Consider the following 17,766-nt stretch of genomic DNA (forward strand, 5'->3'; position numbering starts at 1 on the left):
GTGGTATAGGTTAATTTCTTCCATTCCACAAAGATTTCCAGTGTTCCTGGGTAAACTGCTTAGGTATGACTAGCTTTCAACACAAAAGTGTGCAAGAAATACCTGTGCTATCTCTAGAGGGGCTGGCGTGCAAACACGGCACCATTTATGCAGACATGGCAACTGAAATCTCAGAAGCACTGCAGAGGGAGGAGAGCTGGGAGCTGCCCATCCTCATGCAACTCTGAAGCTTCTGCTTCAGCATCATACCAATTATCACTGGCCTGTGGTGAAGAAATACAAGCAACTTCTGATCCCCCTTTTCTCTGCAGTAATGGAGACCCTCTATGTGAACCACTTCTCTGCATATTAATGGAAAGGACTTAAATCTACGCTGATGTAGGAAAACACACGAGTTGAAAATGCTAATGGAAAGTGCTCAAGTATCTTTTTTGTTGTGTAATTAAAAAACTTATTAACCACAAATAGATCAGCTTGTGTGCACCAAAAAAACCCAGGCATTTTCTGAAAGTGAAAACTTCTGTTAATAAAATAGCATGGAGTAAACACAAAGAGGTCTAGCTTTCTTAGTGTTTTATTTTAATGTCCATTTGGCAAAATGCTGTTACTTAAAGAAATGGTAACAGTTTATCTTTCAGTAAAGACATATATTTTTGGTAAAGACTTTAAATCTCAGTTGTCCGAACTAGCAACTAACCCAGTTTTACTCTGATGAGGCATGTGTCACACTAGATAGTAAGTTCTGCAGCAACTCCAACCCTAACTATTCTATGATTCTACTTCTAATTGTAGTCCTTCACATTTCATGTGAAATGCCATAAAAACATTTTATTCTTTTCCTCCACCTAAACAAAACAACTCACTACATGATAATGCCTATTCAGCCACTTCACCTCTGATGTATTAAAAGCTGCTCTTTGAGTTTGTTTTATGCTTCTTTTTCCGTTTAAAAATAAAGTAATCATTTACTTTAACATTAAAAACTTACTGCTATTCATGTCATTCTTTTCTTACCTGGTTAATCTCTTCAGACATCTGGCCTTTGAACCAGTGTATTGTCAATACCTCTAGTGTTTATATCCACTGGACATGTTATGTTAACTCATGTAATATTTACTGTTTTGCCAACTATCTTCATAGAACTACATTCCCTCATGAGAGCAGAACTGAACGTAGCATCCTATTTATCCAGCCACTGAAATATCCTGCTTATCTTGGCTTTAATTCATTCAGCAGCTACCTTATCTGTTTATCTGTCTTTTTTTTTTTGGTAATGTATTGCACAAAAGTGTAGCTGGGTACAAAAGAAATCTTGAGCATGGCTTTATTTGGCTATGGCTGAGTAAACACTAAGCTTTTCCTCACTGCTTGTTTTTTATAAAAGAAAAAAAAAAAGCACTGAACAACAACCGTTAAGTAGGACATCTTAGGATGGTAGTTTAAAATTTAAAACAAATTCTAATATTATCCAAATCTGTAAACAGCTTTTCTTTAGCATACCAATCTCAACATTATCAAGTAAGAGTACTGGCAGATTCAAAGTACCACAGTCTCACTCAGAACTTTTTATTTAAGAAAAGAAAATGTTCAATTGTGTGGCTTAAACCACATGAGAGTCAAACTAATTTTAATTCTGATTAGGTAGAGTTGTTTGTGGTAAAGACAGAAGTTTAAGTTACAGAAACTGATTTCATTTTTTCAGTGAGAGTGGCTCTTGATAAGCCTATAAACTCCATTCCACAGCATACACATTTTTGGAAGTATTAATTGTGGTTTGCCTTGAAATATTCACACTTCGATGCGTTCATTTGCATTATTACATTTAGAAGCCTTGGGGCTTTATCACTTCCTTTTCTTGAAATGGCATAGTAATAAGGAAATGTGGTTATGCTTATCACCACCCATCAGTCAAATACCTTCCATATTAACAAAATACAATTTTTTCCACTCAGTGAATGGGTGTGTGATGTTTCATACACATGTCAATATTAGTATTACTTTTCCTGGTGAAGAAATAATTTTATTTAACAGGATGTATGACTGGAAGTAAATGAGGAGGAATTCCCATTTACACTTTAATGAGGAGGGACAATGCAGCATGTCAAAACCATGCATTCAGTATAATTTAGGAGTAAAAGTCATACAATTTTGCACAAAATCCCGTACCGTGTTATAAGTATGGTGAAACCCCCAAAACCTCAATGGACAGTAAGGGCTTCATATACTTTTCATGCACTACTGTTTAATACCAGAGGTATTCTTCCAAAGGAAATCTCAATAAAGAAGAAAAAAAGCAGATCACCTGGTGGTTTGATAGTGAAAAGATAATCTATGTATCTGTGACAGCCTCTTTCATTAGCTTTTCATTGTGTCAAACAATAAATGTAACCTTTAACCTCGTACATGTAATGAATAAAACTTCAGCCCACACTGTCTAATCAAATGAGAGGTCCAATATATCCTACTGCTACAGCACCTTCCATGCCCATGGGCCCTGGTTTTAAATCTCAAACTGTATACAAAAGCAAAAAAAAAAAAAAAAAAAAAAATCCTTGATATTTCCAAACACTTCAAAGAAAAAGAGCACAGGAATTTTCAGACTAATATTTAAGTATAATTGTTCTAAGAAAACAAGCAACATCTGGATGTAACAGTACCACAATAAGGAGCACTACATAAAAACAGAATAGAATGGAATGGAAGGAAAGGACAAGTTACATATTCAAGACAGCTCTGCAGAAATGTAAATATTTAAGTTTGAGCTAAATGCAAAAGGCATATGTTTTACTCTGTCACTGACATCATAAGCAAGCCAAACACATCTAATTTCATTTCCACAAAACATATGTATTGCATTTGTTGTGTATGTTCACTTAGGAATTGTGATATCACAAACATGGTGTATCATAACTTATACAGAAAGCCTAGGAATCAAAGATTAAAAAAATTTAAAATTATCATAATTGACACTGGAGCTTTGCATGAACTTTGTGTAATAATACACAAAGTATTTATTTTTTTAAGTTAGATTTAGCATCTGCATTTAACTATCAAAACTATTTTAAACCAACAAAACAAAGTATGATAGCTGGTTTCTCTTTTAATTTCATTGATTTTGTGGGGTTTTTACCGTTAAAATTCTAAATAATTTCAAAAGATTGCTTGAGGGTTATTACTTGCTCAATATTAAAGACAGAGGCTTTGTGAAACTTAAGAGGGGCAAACTTGCAGGAAGACAGAAGGTCAGGAACTGACAAAGGAGATTTTATCCATCAACAGCTTAGCTGGAGGTTCTGATCTGCCATCTAATCTGCAGGAACATTTTTCCATTGCAGGGTAAAATCTGACAGAAGGAAATGGCTCCTCATGGAAAGGATACTGTGTGTGCCTGCCCCAGAGGTCTGTCTGAGGCTTGATAGCACACCCCAGTTCAATAATGTGAACAATAAATCACTAACTCCTGCTTTTAAGCAGTAGGCTACTCAGGATTTACCTCTCTAGCAAGGAAAGAAGGGACTTATTTACAGATACAGGACAATATTGAAAATGAAGACAGAATTGCCAAAGAAATACTTCAGATACATTCCGATTTTGAAGAGTTTTACTGATAATGCCCAAATTGAAACAGAATGCAAGTAATTCGTAACAGCCCAATGCACAAAGGAAGGCATTTCATATTAACTGGCCACTGCCTTTTACAAAAAATCATTAATCTATTTTTTTCTTTTAAAGCCATTGTGAAATGAAATCTATCAGATGTTATTATAATAAACAGTGGGAAAAATTTGCAATTACATCCCGTTTATCCTGAGGGAACCCACAACACTTTACAGATTGCACATGTGTTTTCTCACATATCCATGGGACAAATGCAGCCAAGATATTGCCAGAAAGGAAAGACCATTTTTAACTAGCTCTGCGTAGGCTTTTTTTTAGTGGTCAAAATCCTAGCTTTTCCAGAGGAAATCACTGGTAGCTTTTGAACAAGAGAATGCAGTTATCAAATTGGGTAAGAAAAGGTCCTCAGGCAAAATACTGCTGTGCACATTGTATGTATTCTTGAAGAAATATAAATAACCAGGGACTTGATTTTACATTTCCTTTCAAAGAAGAGCACTACTAGGAGCGCAGCGATACTTAATAAGCTATGCAAGCACTAATTCCATGGTGAGACTTTACTTACTTATGAGGAAAACCTATCTATGCAACTATCACACTACTACCTGTAGCAATTACAAACTTTGATAGGCTGCCATAAAAATTGGGATTCAACCAAAACTAAGTACCTAATGAAGGACTCCTGAGACACTATCTGATCTTATTGCACTTCATCACATGCAGTGCTATTAATATTAGAAAAAAGGGAGCTTGAGAGATTTTGATAAGTGTAAGTATCTTAATGAAAGGTTTATTACTATAAACAATTTTAAACCAGAAATATATTTACACATGCTAGGCAACAAGCCAGTGAAAAATGATCACTGGTCTTTATTTAACTGATGTCTGTGCATCTTCTTTCATTGTTCCTAGCACAAACTACAATGGTGTTATGGAACTGAAAAAAACACATTTGTGAAACATACCTATAACATCATGAAAATTCAGGAGTTCTACATAACCTAGGTACAATTCTTAACCAATTTGTTTACAGTTGAGGCATGCCGTGAATGCATTTTAATGTCTATTTTTATTATTTGTTTAGCTAAGAAAAAAGGGAGAGGAAACTTCAGTGTGTCCTTCTGCTATTATGCAGTCAAATCCTACTTAAATTATTTTAGAAGTCTCACAAAAGCAGGCTTCCAGGAACTGTTACAATACATCTGGAGGTACTGAAAGCACACTCTTTCCAGCAGGGATATGGCAATGTGAGATAAACAGGGTGGGATCCTTCCATTGCTGCCTATGATATGTGCTTGCAGGATTGGGAGGAAACAAAAGCAGACTTAAAGGCAGAAGCCCCAGAAACTCCATCCCTGACCAGAAGCAGAAGGAAAAGCAGGGGCTGCAGCAAAGGGCTGCAGAACAGGGTTTGTTTGGGGGGTCATTTTCTTGCCTCCAGCCTCATTTAAGTCAGCAAGTGATAGTCTCCTGTGGTTTGAGCCTCACTCAACTTGTATGAGCAACTTCTCCCTCCTGGCTGAGTAACCATTGCAAGGATGCAAGAAAGCTGTCATGCACAAACAAAAGAAACCTCATGCTGGGGATATTGCAAGGCTATCCATTTTGACTAGTAACGAAAAACAAACACTTTCTTAGTTGATTGGAAACAGGAAGGAGACTTCCCACAACACAGTTTCAAGCCCTGTTTTTCGCTTTTATTCCAGCTGTCGAAAAGGAGAGCCCCTCTACATGCTCCTACTGTGCTTGGCCAGGACACACCTTCTCCCCAGTCTGTTGACAAAATCAGAATACCAGAGCTGGGTATAGATGGCAGCCTGGTGCTATCAGAGAAACAGATACTAGGAACTGCATCACTACAAAGCACTAGATGCTCAAGTCCAGTGGGAGGACAACACTCACAAATAATGATAGGGACCAAATACTTCAGGGTCTAACATACAAAATACTTGTTTACGGAATAATTATTAAACCAAAAGGAGGTGCTGCTATTATATTACTTATCCAGTCATTGCAGAAGTCCAAACTTTTTATTCCTGAAGGATCAGCTTTCATAAACTAAGGGAGACAATTAGTGAGATCAAATGGTCTAACGCACTCATGATCTGTTAAGTCAGAAGGTATGGAGGAGTTGCAGATCTGTTGGAACCAGTTCAGTCAGGTACAAGGAAGTAGGATAATATAGAGATTCAGTATAAAATGATTCTAAAATAGCAAAGTCTATTTCAGACTATTCTGACTTAAAGACCTAACTTAGCTAGGCTGTAAATATAAAACGAAATCTCTTCCTAAGAGGGCTGTCTGACTGTCTTTAACATGTTTGAAGCATACCTTTGAAAGATCTCTGAAGTTGCCTGGAAGGGTCAGGTCTAGCTCTTCAGATTCATAGTTTGTTAAAACCCACGGAAATACAGGGTATTGGTTCAGATCATTGTACGTTCGTCCTATGAAGAAAGAAAATATTTTAAGAATTCGGAAATAGCATCCACTTCTCCAGCTGAAAAGCAGTCTAGCAGTTACTTTTGTTGCCTCAGATGTTCTCAGTTCCCACCACTTCACAGAATCAGGTATAAATCTTCTAGACAAAAGTAGCCATTTAGATGCACTTATCTTGAATCAGAAGTCAACACAGAAATCAGTAGAATATAAAGAGCACAGTACCTTTCAAGATCAACTAAAATGCACCGTATGCCAATAAACCCTTTCTTTTCTATTTCCATGAACATGTTTTCATAGCCTGAATATTGAAATTTAAAACCACTTGACTATTATTTTCCCAGCAACTGTATGCAGTATCATTAGCTGGCAAAGATTAAATGAGACTACAAACAGCAAAGGACATCTGAGATTTGCAAATGCAGGTCTGTCCTAGGTAGACCATACTAATCCATTATTCCCCACAGTTGTTCTTCACTGAAGTGGTGAGATTTCACTGCAATAGCGGAATTAAAGTGGAGGAAGTCGTATTTGCTTTAACACTATTTCATAAACACTTTGAAAATTAAAAAACATTTTCAGCCCCATAGAAGACAGAGCTGACTGCCCCAGGCCACTCTCTCCAAACATAATGAAAGAAACATTGCTACTATCCCAGCAACTCAAATGTGCAAAAGCCGTCCTTATAGTTCCAAAAGAACAATCTGCAGCTGAACTGGAAATTATGAATTCATCACAAGGAAAAGTGTTTGGGAAAGGCTGTTATTTCTGTACCAGCTGGTATTTAGTAGTATCTAACAATTCAGTGATGAGACAAATGAAGCTGCTTAGTACAGAACCATCAACCCTATTGATTTAATGAGAACCACATAATATGCAGCATGACTCTTAAAAACCAAAATCGTGTTATAAATATATGTGTGTATGTATTTATATAATACAATTAGCAGACTGAAATAACCCAGGTTAACAATTCCCAGTCCTGCGGCAGATTTACAGCCCTGTCTCACTAACTGCTTCCTTCCAGATTCTGGACAGATTCCTGGGGTATAAAACCCAGCACAGGAAAACACAGGCTTCCTTGTTCTGAGTAGTATTTGCAATTTTCCACAAAAATCAACTCTGCTTTAATGAAATGTGAAACTTTCACTGCTTTACAAACACCTTATTTTTTCAATAGAAGTTGATGAACAAGAAGCAAGTTTCTATTTTGTACATAGTTTCACTGGAAACAGGAAAAGTACATATTGTTAACAACTGTGTGCCCTCATTTTTACTTTATGAACACATAGATGTTCACAAGAATATAAAAAAATAACTGAGGTGCAATGCAACTTCATTAAAAAAGCACTGTCAGCACTTTTTTGTGACACGCAGATCAAGATGGACAGAAACAAAACCACTTCTTTAATACTGACAATGGATGAATGCGAAAACACTCCTGGACAGAATGAGAATGTATCAAACAATTAAATCAAGAAATACACCATAATCCATGTAAGGGAGGAAAAGGAAAGGTGCTCTCTGGCAGAATATTAATTGGTTTAGGTTTTTTGGGGGGAGCTCTATATGTCTCAACAACTCTGAACAACTCTGAACTCTTAAGACAACTCTGCCTCATCTTCCACATCCATCAAATCAGAATACTATTCTCCTCTTTAGCAAGGGATTTATTACATATGAAATGTAAAATTTCTTGAGATTGTAAAATTTAAGGTTCTGTAAAATATGGCCTTTATAAAACTATACCTTTATATAATTAACATTTTTCTTACCATCAGAATCCTCAATTAACTGAAGAGTATGTAAGAGCTTGCGCAAAAGAAAGACATTTGCATTTCTGTGGAAAGCAGACTAAAGGAAATTTGAGATTCGGAAAGAGAATAACTGAGATGACTGTAATCTTTTACAAAGCGTAAGTAAAATAATGATTCTTCAGAATCAGAAGTTTCATGGGATGCAGTTCACAGTATAAAGACCTTCAGCTGAAAAGAATTTATAGAAATATTTGGCGAGGTGAGAACATCCTTTCACAGAATTTTGAAAGGAAATCTGGGGTTACCCAAGGTGACCTTTTACTTCAAAACTGGGATTTTATTTAATTTTTATATTCCCTTAATTTCAATTTCAATATTCAGTGAACAGGATTTGACTTTCTGTTCCTGTTCCATTTCGGAACATCATAAATATGTGAATAGCACAATAAAAAAGCAATCATGAGCCTCACTGCTGTATGTGAGTTCTTTCTTGCTGTATGGTTTTGATAGCTAACTTACAGTATGGACACATGAACAAATATGTGGAATTAGCTCCATGTCAGGACACTGCTGTAACTCTTGTGTGCATTTTTTCACCCCACACTGAAAAACAATTTCATGCAGCTTAGGTAGGATAAGTCAGAAACAATGGAGCCTTTATGATTATGCATTTGATAAATATAACCATAGTCTTGTGGAAAAAAAACCAAAGTATTTACTTCTCTCCTACTTCAATATTTATGGACGATGTTTTACTTATTAAGAGATTCACTACTAAGAATAGCTATTAATTTGTTTAGTAATAAAGTTAGTGATTTTTTTTTTCTCAATTCAACTATTTTCTTAATACCAACAAATAAAAATGACTTGAGAAGATGATATGTAATTTAAATAGTGAAATGAGACCAAACCTACATGGTAAGTCCACACATCTATGCTTATCTGAGTGGAGGACAGTGATCTAGGCCTATAATGGGATTACAAATCCCTAATTCTAAACATGCATAAATATTAGTGGTTTAACTTTATTAGGAATGCTTACTCAGTCAGTCCTGGCTTCACAATGATTATTTTCAGAGTTAAGTCAGACAATGAATATATTTAGCCATCTCATCAATTGTCTGCTGCTTTCAACAAGAATTATTTGGTTCTTTATTTAGTGAAATAAACATCAAACATAAATCTGCACCACTATTGGTAGTCTCTATACCTTTTCAGAAGCTTCAGATTTCCCTCAAAGTAGGCTTACAAAGATTAATATTAAAGACTGAATATTAAATATTGCAAGCCTGTGACGCTAATCTACTTGAACAATAAAACTGAGGCATAGCAAATGAGACCTCAGAAACACTTGGTATGCTTCTTCATTAAAAAAAAAAAAACAAACCACAAAACACAAAAGAAACCCCAACTTTTTAATTAAACCATCCAATTTAATGTTTTTATATGGCATTTTAGTTTTGAAGGTAAAGTGAGCTAGAGACAGCTGACAAAGAAATTATAACTGCAATTCCTTGGTGAAAATGTTAATGACAGCAAAATATTGTTTAATTAGATGATTGCAGCATCTGGATTAACACTCTTTAAGAGCGATGTTCCTGTGCTTGTCTGCTTCTTCACACTTTACAGACATTTTGTCATCTCTAGGTCATTAGGAAAGAATTTTTAATGATTTTTCTAGAAGCAAGTAGTTCGAGTTACATCTAATTAGATGACAATAATAAGCCCAACACATGCAGTAGCTAAATATATACATAATTAACCAGTGAGGGCTTGTACATCACAGAGTAAAAAAGTGGAAAATGCTAAACAGGATAAAAAAAAGGGGGAGAGAGAAGAAGTTTGTCTGAATTTATTACCTGACTGAAGATGTAATTTTTTTAATTTTTTTTCACAAACCTTTAAAAATAATCCCTTTTCAGTAGAAGAAATTATTTACAAAAATCATGTATATAATTTTTCTCCACTTCTTTTAAAAGCTGTGGCAGGTAGGATTTAAAAGCATTAAAATTTCAACAAATACAAACTCAAACACACATAATACACCGCAATTTGAAAATAATTTAAAAAAAAGAAAGAAACAAAACCCAGCAGACATCAGTTAAATACTGAGAAATAGACTTCTGAGTAAAACAGTGGGCACTACAACCATATTACAAACTGTGTTTTTGTTCCCACTCATCTCAATTCCTTTTGATGCAGTGGGATTACTGTTAAGTACTTCTTTTAATAATCTTGTAACTGAGAATAATAAAAATTCCCTATATCACCCAGGGGGTTCAATTGACATACACACTGTTCATATACAATATGGTGTTTTCCTATGTGCCTGAAAAAAGGACAATTAGTATAATCATATCTGCTTCCAAGCTTTCAAAGGATCCCTAAGAAGGTGGCCAGGAGGGGAAAGGTGGCCAAGAAGGCTTATGTCTACACAACCAGGACAAAAAACAGGGGCAAGGAGAGTATAACACAGAGACTGATTGATAAGCAGCAGAATGCAGTGTTTACCTTTGGGAGAAAAACCCAGAGCTGTAAACATGATGAAATATGCTTGAGTCAGAAAAGAGGGCAAGAAAGAGGTGAAGACCTTGGAAGCAGAACAGGGACATGAGAAAACAGTTGGCTAGAGGGCCAGAGAAAACAGGTCGAAACAAGACTTTAGAGTTTGAAAATGGAGAGGCACTTTGAATCGAAATTGCAGTAAGCCATCAGGCTAGCACAAGTGATGGTAATCATATATCCTGGATAGGAAATTATCTAGAAAGAGAGAACTATGACAGCTGAAGTAGACAGTTACTAAGTCATACGTATGGACCACAACAGTAACAGTTGAAATAAAATGAAGATGGGCAATAATTCAGAGGTGGTAACAAGGTGATGTAAAAGTTATATACATATATATTAAAAAAAAAAAAAAAAAGTCATGAAAGGATGGATTTTTTTTTTTATTTTTTTTTTCCAAGGGGACACTTCAGTATTTCAAACATTGATTAAGAACTTAACAGAATAGCCAGGGGCCATGCTTGTCAGGACAGACATATTGGCAAACCAGGGAGAGATTTAAGAAGAAAATCATGTATTTATTTCAGTGGTTCTGTTCTACAGAGACCAATGGTCTGTGTAATTAAGACTATTCACAAGCAAGCAAAGGAATTCTTGTGGGAAAGGACCCAGTTGCATGTCACAAATTAAAGAAATGAGCTGGTGCCAGCAGTCTCACTTCTGAATAGCTCTCTTCCAAGGCTGCTACTTCTTGAATAATTTCAGAAAAGGATTGCAAGAAAACATGAGTGATTTTTGTAAAGGGCTAGATGCTAATTAAGCACCATTGGAATAAGAAAGGAGGCTGCAAAGACTTGGCAAAAAGTGTACTCAACCATTTTGTTAGTGGACCTCTATTTATTAGGAAGAGAAGAAAATGTATCACTTAACAGCATTTCTTAGGTGCCAAACCAAAATTTTTCTTAAGTGGCTAAATTACAGCTCAGATATGCTGAATAAGACAGCAGGAGCTAAATGGCAATACAAATCAAAAAATTTTGCTGCACGTATTTTTCAATGGCTAACAAAATGATATTGTTAGAACAGAAGAAGCTGCTTCTTCTTACTGGCAAAGAAGTTGTATCTTTTAAGGAAATATTTCTTATGGGATCTCATTACAAAATAATATAATTCAAAATTTATTTGTAAATCGGATTTCCAAGGAAGAAAGAAAATACATGTATCCTCTTTACTTGACAAATAAGGTCATGAATATATTCAATACTCTATCTTTGTATACAAAATAGAGAATCCTGTATTTTCTTCTGACTGCCAAGGGTCCTGTCTACAGTGTATATATGAATTTGCTTCTGTTCAATACAGATGTATTTGGACAGTTATCAGTTCAGTGCTATCAAAACAAGGGCAACATGTAGTAGAAGCACTCTGCTTCCAGTTCTGTATTTCTGGTAGAGACATTCTCTTTTTAGTGCTTTATTACAAAATGCCTATTTGTCGCAAAGGAAATATTTTGAGAAATACCTTCCAACAGAAAATTTACAGAAATACAGGCACAGCTGTAAAAGGAGTGGTGTCATTCAGGCTGCCTCACAGCTCTCTACCCTGCAGTTTCCCAGATCTCAGGCCCTGGCAGTAGAGTGCCATGCAACAGTGAAGCCAGGAAACAGCCTGGGGATGTGGGAACTTTTAGGCTTTCTAGCATACATTTATGTTTTGAAGCATTCTCCACCGCCACTGGACTTCTAGCTCACATGCTCTCCATCATGGGGCTGGGAGGAGGTTCTGGCTTTCCAGGAACTTTATTAGTAAATTCTTTCCAATACCCACAAGTTCTTGGGGCTTTGGAAGTCAGCTTCCTAGCTGAAGCGCAGACTTCATTAGGACTACAGACCCAGGTTGATCTTTCAAAAAATAACTTTGGTGAATTTTTGCTTCTGTCAAAAAGTTGGAAAATTTCAGGATTTGTTCCAAATTAAGATTAAAAATTTGTTGTCGTGTGTGGAACTGGCTGTTGAGCTTCAATCAGTTTTAGTTCTCTTATGTTGTTTTCAGCAAAGGTTGCTTGTGTGCCATTGGCAGGGAGTTCAACTACTGAGGATAAATTTTATTTTAATTTGCAGAGAAACATAATGAGTTTATATGAGAGTGCATCAGTGAGTGCAGATGTCATAATGACATTAGCAACTGAAATCTATTTTTCTATGTTCATAGAGACTATGAATTTTCAAAATCTTAAAAGAAGAAGCAGAAATAGAAAGCACATAATACAGCAATGCAATCATGCTTTCTTACAAGCTCTTTGCATTGAAGGCCATTCTAACATGGAATAGTAATAGTTGATGTCAGCAGGACCCTTTATTTCACTAATCCTGATGGAACAGTATCAGATGTGACAGCACTCTTGCTGACTGGGAAAGTACCCAAGAATCTCAGCTGCTTTTAGGCATTCCTCCAAAATGATTTATGCAATTGTACAGTGATACTGTCTTCCCAGCATAACATGATGACTGATACCCTTCTAGGGAAACGAAACCAGAACAGAAAATAAATGGACAGGTAAGGACCCATAAGCAAAATCCAAGAAATGCAGACGGGTTTAAAATAAAAATCAAAGTATGGGATATTTTTTCTAACAAGGAAAATTACCTCAAATGTTACTCAACACCTTGCTCACACCTTAGTAGAATAGCATGCATCAGTACTATTTTTTATTTCACCAATACTGGTGTCTTCCAAACTTTAAAAATCTGCATATTGGCTCTCCTTTAGAAAAAATTTATCTGTTCATTCATGTGAACCGAAAGCACCATTAAAAAGAATGACTTAAAATAAATCAGTCAATACAAGATGGAGACAAAGAGGCTGAATTTCTTCTGAAGACTCAAATTTAGCTTCTTTTCCTTTGGAGAATATGGTATTTACCTAAATTTGAACTTGACCATGCACTGCTGAAAGACTTCATAAGATGGTAGGTAATGTTGTGAAAATAAGCAAGTGAGCTTATACAATTAGCAACAACGAGATTACATGAACAAATGAGATTTACCAGTAAGAGACTGATACCAAAAAATCTGCCAGAAATTAAGTGCTTTGAGTCAGAGAGAGAGACACTACAAAGGTACTGACCCAGCTGCTGGAAGCTTTTCCAAATAAAATACAAGTTCATAGAATCACACACACAAACAAAAATATAGTCAGTAATCCTCCAATACCTCCTTGGGCACAGCAGGTGGCACATGGAATGAAAATGCAAGGCCATCCTGTTGTAAGGCAGGTGGATGACAGTATATGACATTAAGAGAAATGTGTCTCATGCGACCACCCAGCTGTTTGGATATAAAGCCTGTGTAGCAGTACTAGTATCAAACAACAGCTAAAAAAAAAACATTTTTCCTGAGACCTCTGAGATGCTGTGAAGGAATTTCTTCAGGCTGAACCTTGCTTACTGACGCATACTTCAGTGTGTCACTAAAATTCCTAATTGAATTCAGACATAATGATGTCTTCCAGGTTTGGATGCTTTTCTGATATACCTAAAAATAAATGACCTTGAATTTTGATTAAAAATGAAAAGTAATTTATCAAAAAATGGCTCAGCTCTTGTCTACTCTCATTTGAAGAGTTTAGACATACTGCTTACAGAAGAAATGAATACATAAAAGGGAAATTACAAGTGAAGGACAGTTCTGTCAATAATCTATTGGACAAGGACTGAGGGGGCCTGGGCTAACTTCCCATCTCTTCAATAAACCCTCCAAGTTCGGGTGAGGCAGTCAGGGAGCCTGAGAGACTCTGCCTGCATTTCCTCATCAGCAGAAGGGCAGCGGATGTGCGAGAGACGGAGAGCGGCTGGAGGCAGGCCAGTGTCCAGAAGCAGGATAGCAGCATTCTTGTGGCACTGAGCCAGAGGTAATAAATGCTCAGCAAGGCTCCTTCCTTCGGCAGAGATCTGCGGGATTGTGGCTAAAATGCCTGTGAACCAAGCTGGTGAGCCTGCACTGGACTGCACCCTATGGACTTTCCAGCCCAGGGTCTCCAATAGCTTCAGGGACTCTGCTTTGTGCTCCACTGCACAAGGTAAACATGCCCTCAGATTTCCAACTGTTCAGTGGTAGCACTTCCATGTCACACTGGGATAATTTGATGACACATTTATTAACGTCTGTAAGACTGGATGCACAGAGGATGACTACCATATAAAAGCCTAAAGGTTCAAACCAAGTGAGTTTGACAGCTCCTGAGTTCTGTCACTGCCCTAATGGGTAGAATGCTGTGACTGTCCTCAGACTGGTCAGTGTAACGGGCGTTACCTTTGGGTTTCACACTTATATTTGTCTTCTGTCTGGCCTGAGGGTAACCTCAAGCATAACATTCAAGACGAAGTAAAGATGAGAGTTGTAACACTGGAGTAAAAAGTTATGCCTGGTGGAATTTAATTTGGGTTTCAAATTAAAGCTCACTGGAGTGAAATGTCTGAGGAAGGCTCTCCTCAGGCAGATTCGTAAGCAGCATGTGTGCTACAGGCAGGAATCTTAATAGCAGACATCCTCCTGAAAATCTTTGTATATAACGTAGAAAGCTGCTGCTTTTTACATTCAAAATTACCACACAAGTTAACACATAGAAAAGAGAAAGGTGAAAAGAATAATGCCATCGTGAATATTTAATTAATGACAATTGCCAGGAAAGCTCTTCTTTTGCCAATAACAAATGATGTCTATGGCAGTTATCCCTCATTTAGAATACTTAATCTGATATTGTATTTCAGCTCAAAGAACTAAACGAGAAAAGATGCTGTAATCTAATCATACCACAATCCAGGTGACATCTGTACTAGGCAGAATACTGTTGTTATTCTGCTGTCTAGTTGCTGTTGCTGAGAATGATGAAGTAGCGAAATTACATTTTCCCATTATTATTTCCAGACACTCTCTGGCAATGGTTTGTTGACTCTAATAAAGCTTCAGACAAAGCTGTCAGCAGAGGAAATGGCAGAAGGGGAGCAAGCAACAGCCTCTACAACAATATATGAATATGAAGTCTCAGTGATAGGTAGTGCATTTCCTGATAGAATTTTATGTGTGTGTTTCAGAATCTATCATAAAGCTGCATCTGAATTCTAGAGGGATAAATGTACGCTATCAACTCACGGTGCTTAAGACTTTGACAAACACAAACATATTATGAAGAATTACAGAGTTAGAAGCCTTACCTGCTATAGTGTTGAGGAACATCAAGTATTCAAAGTTAGATATCTCCCGTCTTTGCCAGCGCTGAGTCATGTTGGAGGATTTATAAAGCTGTCGGGGAGTGGCCAGAGAGATTCTCCTAGGAAATATATTTAAAGAATGATTTTTTTCCAGAGCCTCATTAAATGTTAAGATGTAGGGCAACGTCATTAGTGTGATTAATTTCAGACTCTCTCAGAGGCTTTTTTATTCCATTTAACAAAGTCAAGAAGAAATTATTACCCTTATTTGAGAAATAACTAAAATTAACAGCTGTATTTTATTTTACCAGTACTGCAGCATAGTAATAATTCAGAATAGTATATTTTGTGTTTTATTTTATTCTGAATCTGATTAAAAGGCTGGGAGTAAAAAACTGCAGACCTCCTGGTGCCTGGCTTATCCAGCAGGAATAAAAGAGGAATACCATTTCCCTGTTTCAAAAGGATATGTTGAGATAAGTTCATTAAGGTGAGTGAGTGATAGATTAAAGTGCCATATACTTCCAGCACATGGTTTGAAGATATTTATTCCACAATTTGTGCACCTCCTCCATGGTCAGCTACCCATGCTCCCTTCCTATATCCCAGTAAGCTTCAAGATTTCTATTTACAGCCTGGTTTCTGAAAGAAGTAACTTTTATTCATTTATCCACTCACATATCCATCTGCCTGTCTCTCCATAATAACTTCTGAATTTCATTTCATTCAGATTTGGAAAAGCAGTAGACACTTCTGAGATACTCAATTTCCACACACTTCCTAAAACTTATATGACTGAATTAAGGGGGAAACAAACAAACCACTGTGCCAAGGAAAAGCAGAAAACTTCAGCTCTTCTGTGTTCAATTTGATAGCATCACAGTAACCAAATACTATGCACCAAATTCTAAATTACCCATACCATAGCATTTACCAACCATGGTTGGTAAAACACAGGGGACTAGATTCAGTCTAGATTAATGCATCAAAGAAAAAAAATCTGCAACAAGCAGAAATAGCCTCACTGCTCACAACTCATTTCTAAGGAAAACAGTCATTCCTGAAAAAAAAGACATGGAAAATTTTTGGGAGAAGAAAAAGTTCAACTCCTGAGATACTTATTTTTACAGAAACCTAAATTTTATAAATGGGTGAAAATAAAGATGTTTATACCTGCTAATAAATAAATAAATAAATAAATAAATAAATAAATAAATTAGGGGATCCTTAGTGTGTAGCCTATTCATTAATTTAAAGATCGTATCTAGTATTTATATAGCTTGTAAAGAGTAAATAAGGACCCCCAATGCTTTGGTTTTCAGTTGCACACTAAACATTAAGTGTACTATTTCTAGACTCTGAATGCTGAGCAGTTTCTTAAAGTCACAAACAAGGTGTCAAATTGGGCAGCAATTACAAAAACATGGACCATCTACTTCTATAGATACACATACATACTCCTATGTATGCACTAAACCCTATTTCTGGAGAAAGTATAAGTTTTGGTTTGTGACTGGAGTGTACAGGTATCAAAATTATATGTCTAATTGTCTATGTGTCAGTTGCCTATCTCTGTCATAATTTGGCTGACAAATTGAGCATACAAAAATGACCATGGAAACGTAGGTACTCTTCCTTCCTCCTTTTTTTTTCCTTTAATCTCTGTATTTACCCAAAATAGCAGTATATAAGGTCTTGCCAGCTTGGCAAGAAAGACACTCACTGGTACACAACAGACAATTTTTTTTGAAGTTGTTTCTGTTGCACATCTTCTGAACAATTTACCCAAAGAATTATCTGAATGTAACCATACTTTATATTGCATTTTATAGAATAACAATTACTTTTACAGTGGAACTTTCGAAGACATGTTGTTCCCAGTAAACTCTGTGTAATGCTACACACAAATTAATAAATACAGAAAATAAAAATACTAAAGAGGTCATTAAATTTACAAACCATTTCTGTCACAGACTGTCTCTCCCATGACAAAACATTTATGCATCAGTACAGCTTAGTAGTTCCTTTTAGATTTTACTCACAATCTCCCAGGGAACCTCAAAAATCTATAAACTGTCAAGTTTTGGACTTCACATTTGAATGCCTGATTTGTGCAAAATCTACAGAAAATCAAAATGTATTAAAAAAGCTACTTATTTACTCTATATCTAAAGTATGAAAGATCTGCAGCTATTTCAGCAGAGACTGGAAAAAATTATGCACAATAAATTGGTTCCACAT

At 36.2% G+C, this 17,766-nt stretch overlaps 1 protein-coding gene across 3 annotated transcripts in view; it reads right to left on the reverse strand.

The window, feature by feature from the left end:
* NBEA (neurobeachin) overlaps positions 1-17,766 on the reverse strand; it is a 510,937-nt gene that overhangs the window by 85,559 nt on the left and 407,612 nt on the right. For all 3 annotated transcript variants that reach the window (XM_065678397.1, XM_065678396.1, XM_065678395.1), the window contains 2 exons: positions 15,529-15,644; positions 5,950-6,062 (listed from right to left, as the gene is read on the reverse strand). In XM_065678397.1, coding sequence (XP_065534469.1) covers positions 5,950-6,062; positions 15,529-15,644 — 229 coding nt within the window. The remainder of the gene's footprint in view (positions 1-5,949; positions 6,063-15,528; positions 15,645-17,766) is intronic.

Source organism: Lathamus discolor, chromosome 4, assembly GCF_037157495.1.
Source record: "Lathamus discolor isolate bLatDis1 chromosome 4, bLatDis1.hap1, whole genome shotgun sequence".
Classification (NCBI taxonomy): domain Eukaryota; kingdom Metazoa; phylum Chordata; class Aves; order Psittaciformes; family Psittacidae; genus Lathamus; species Lathamus discolor.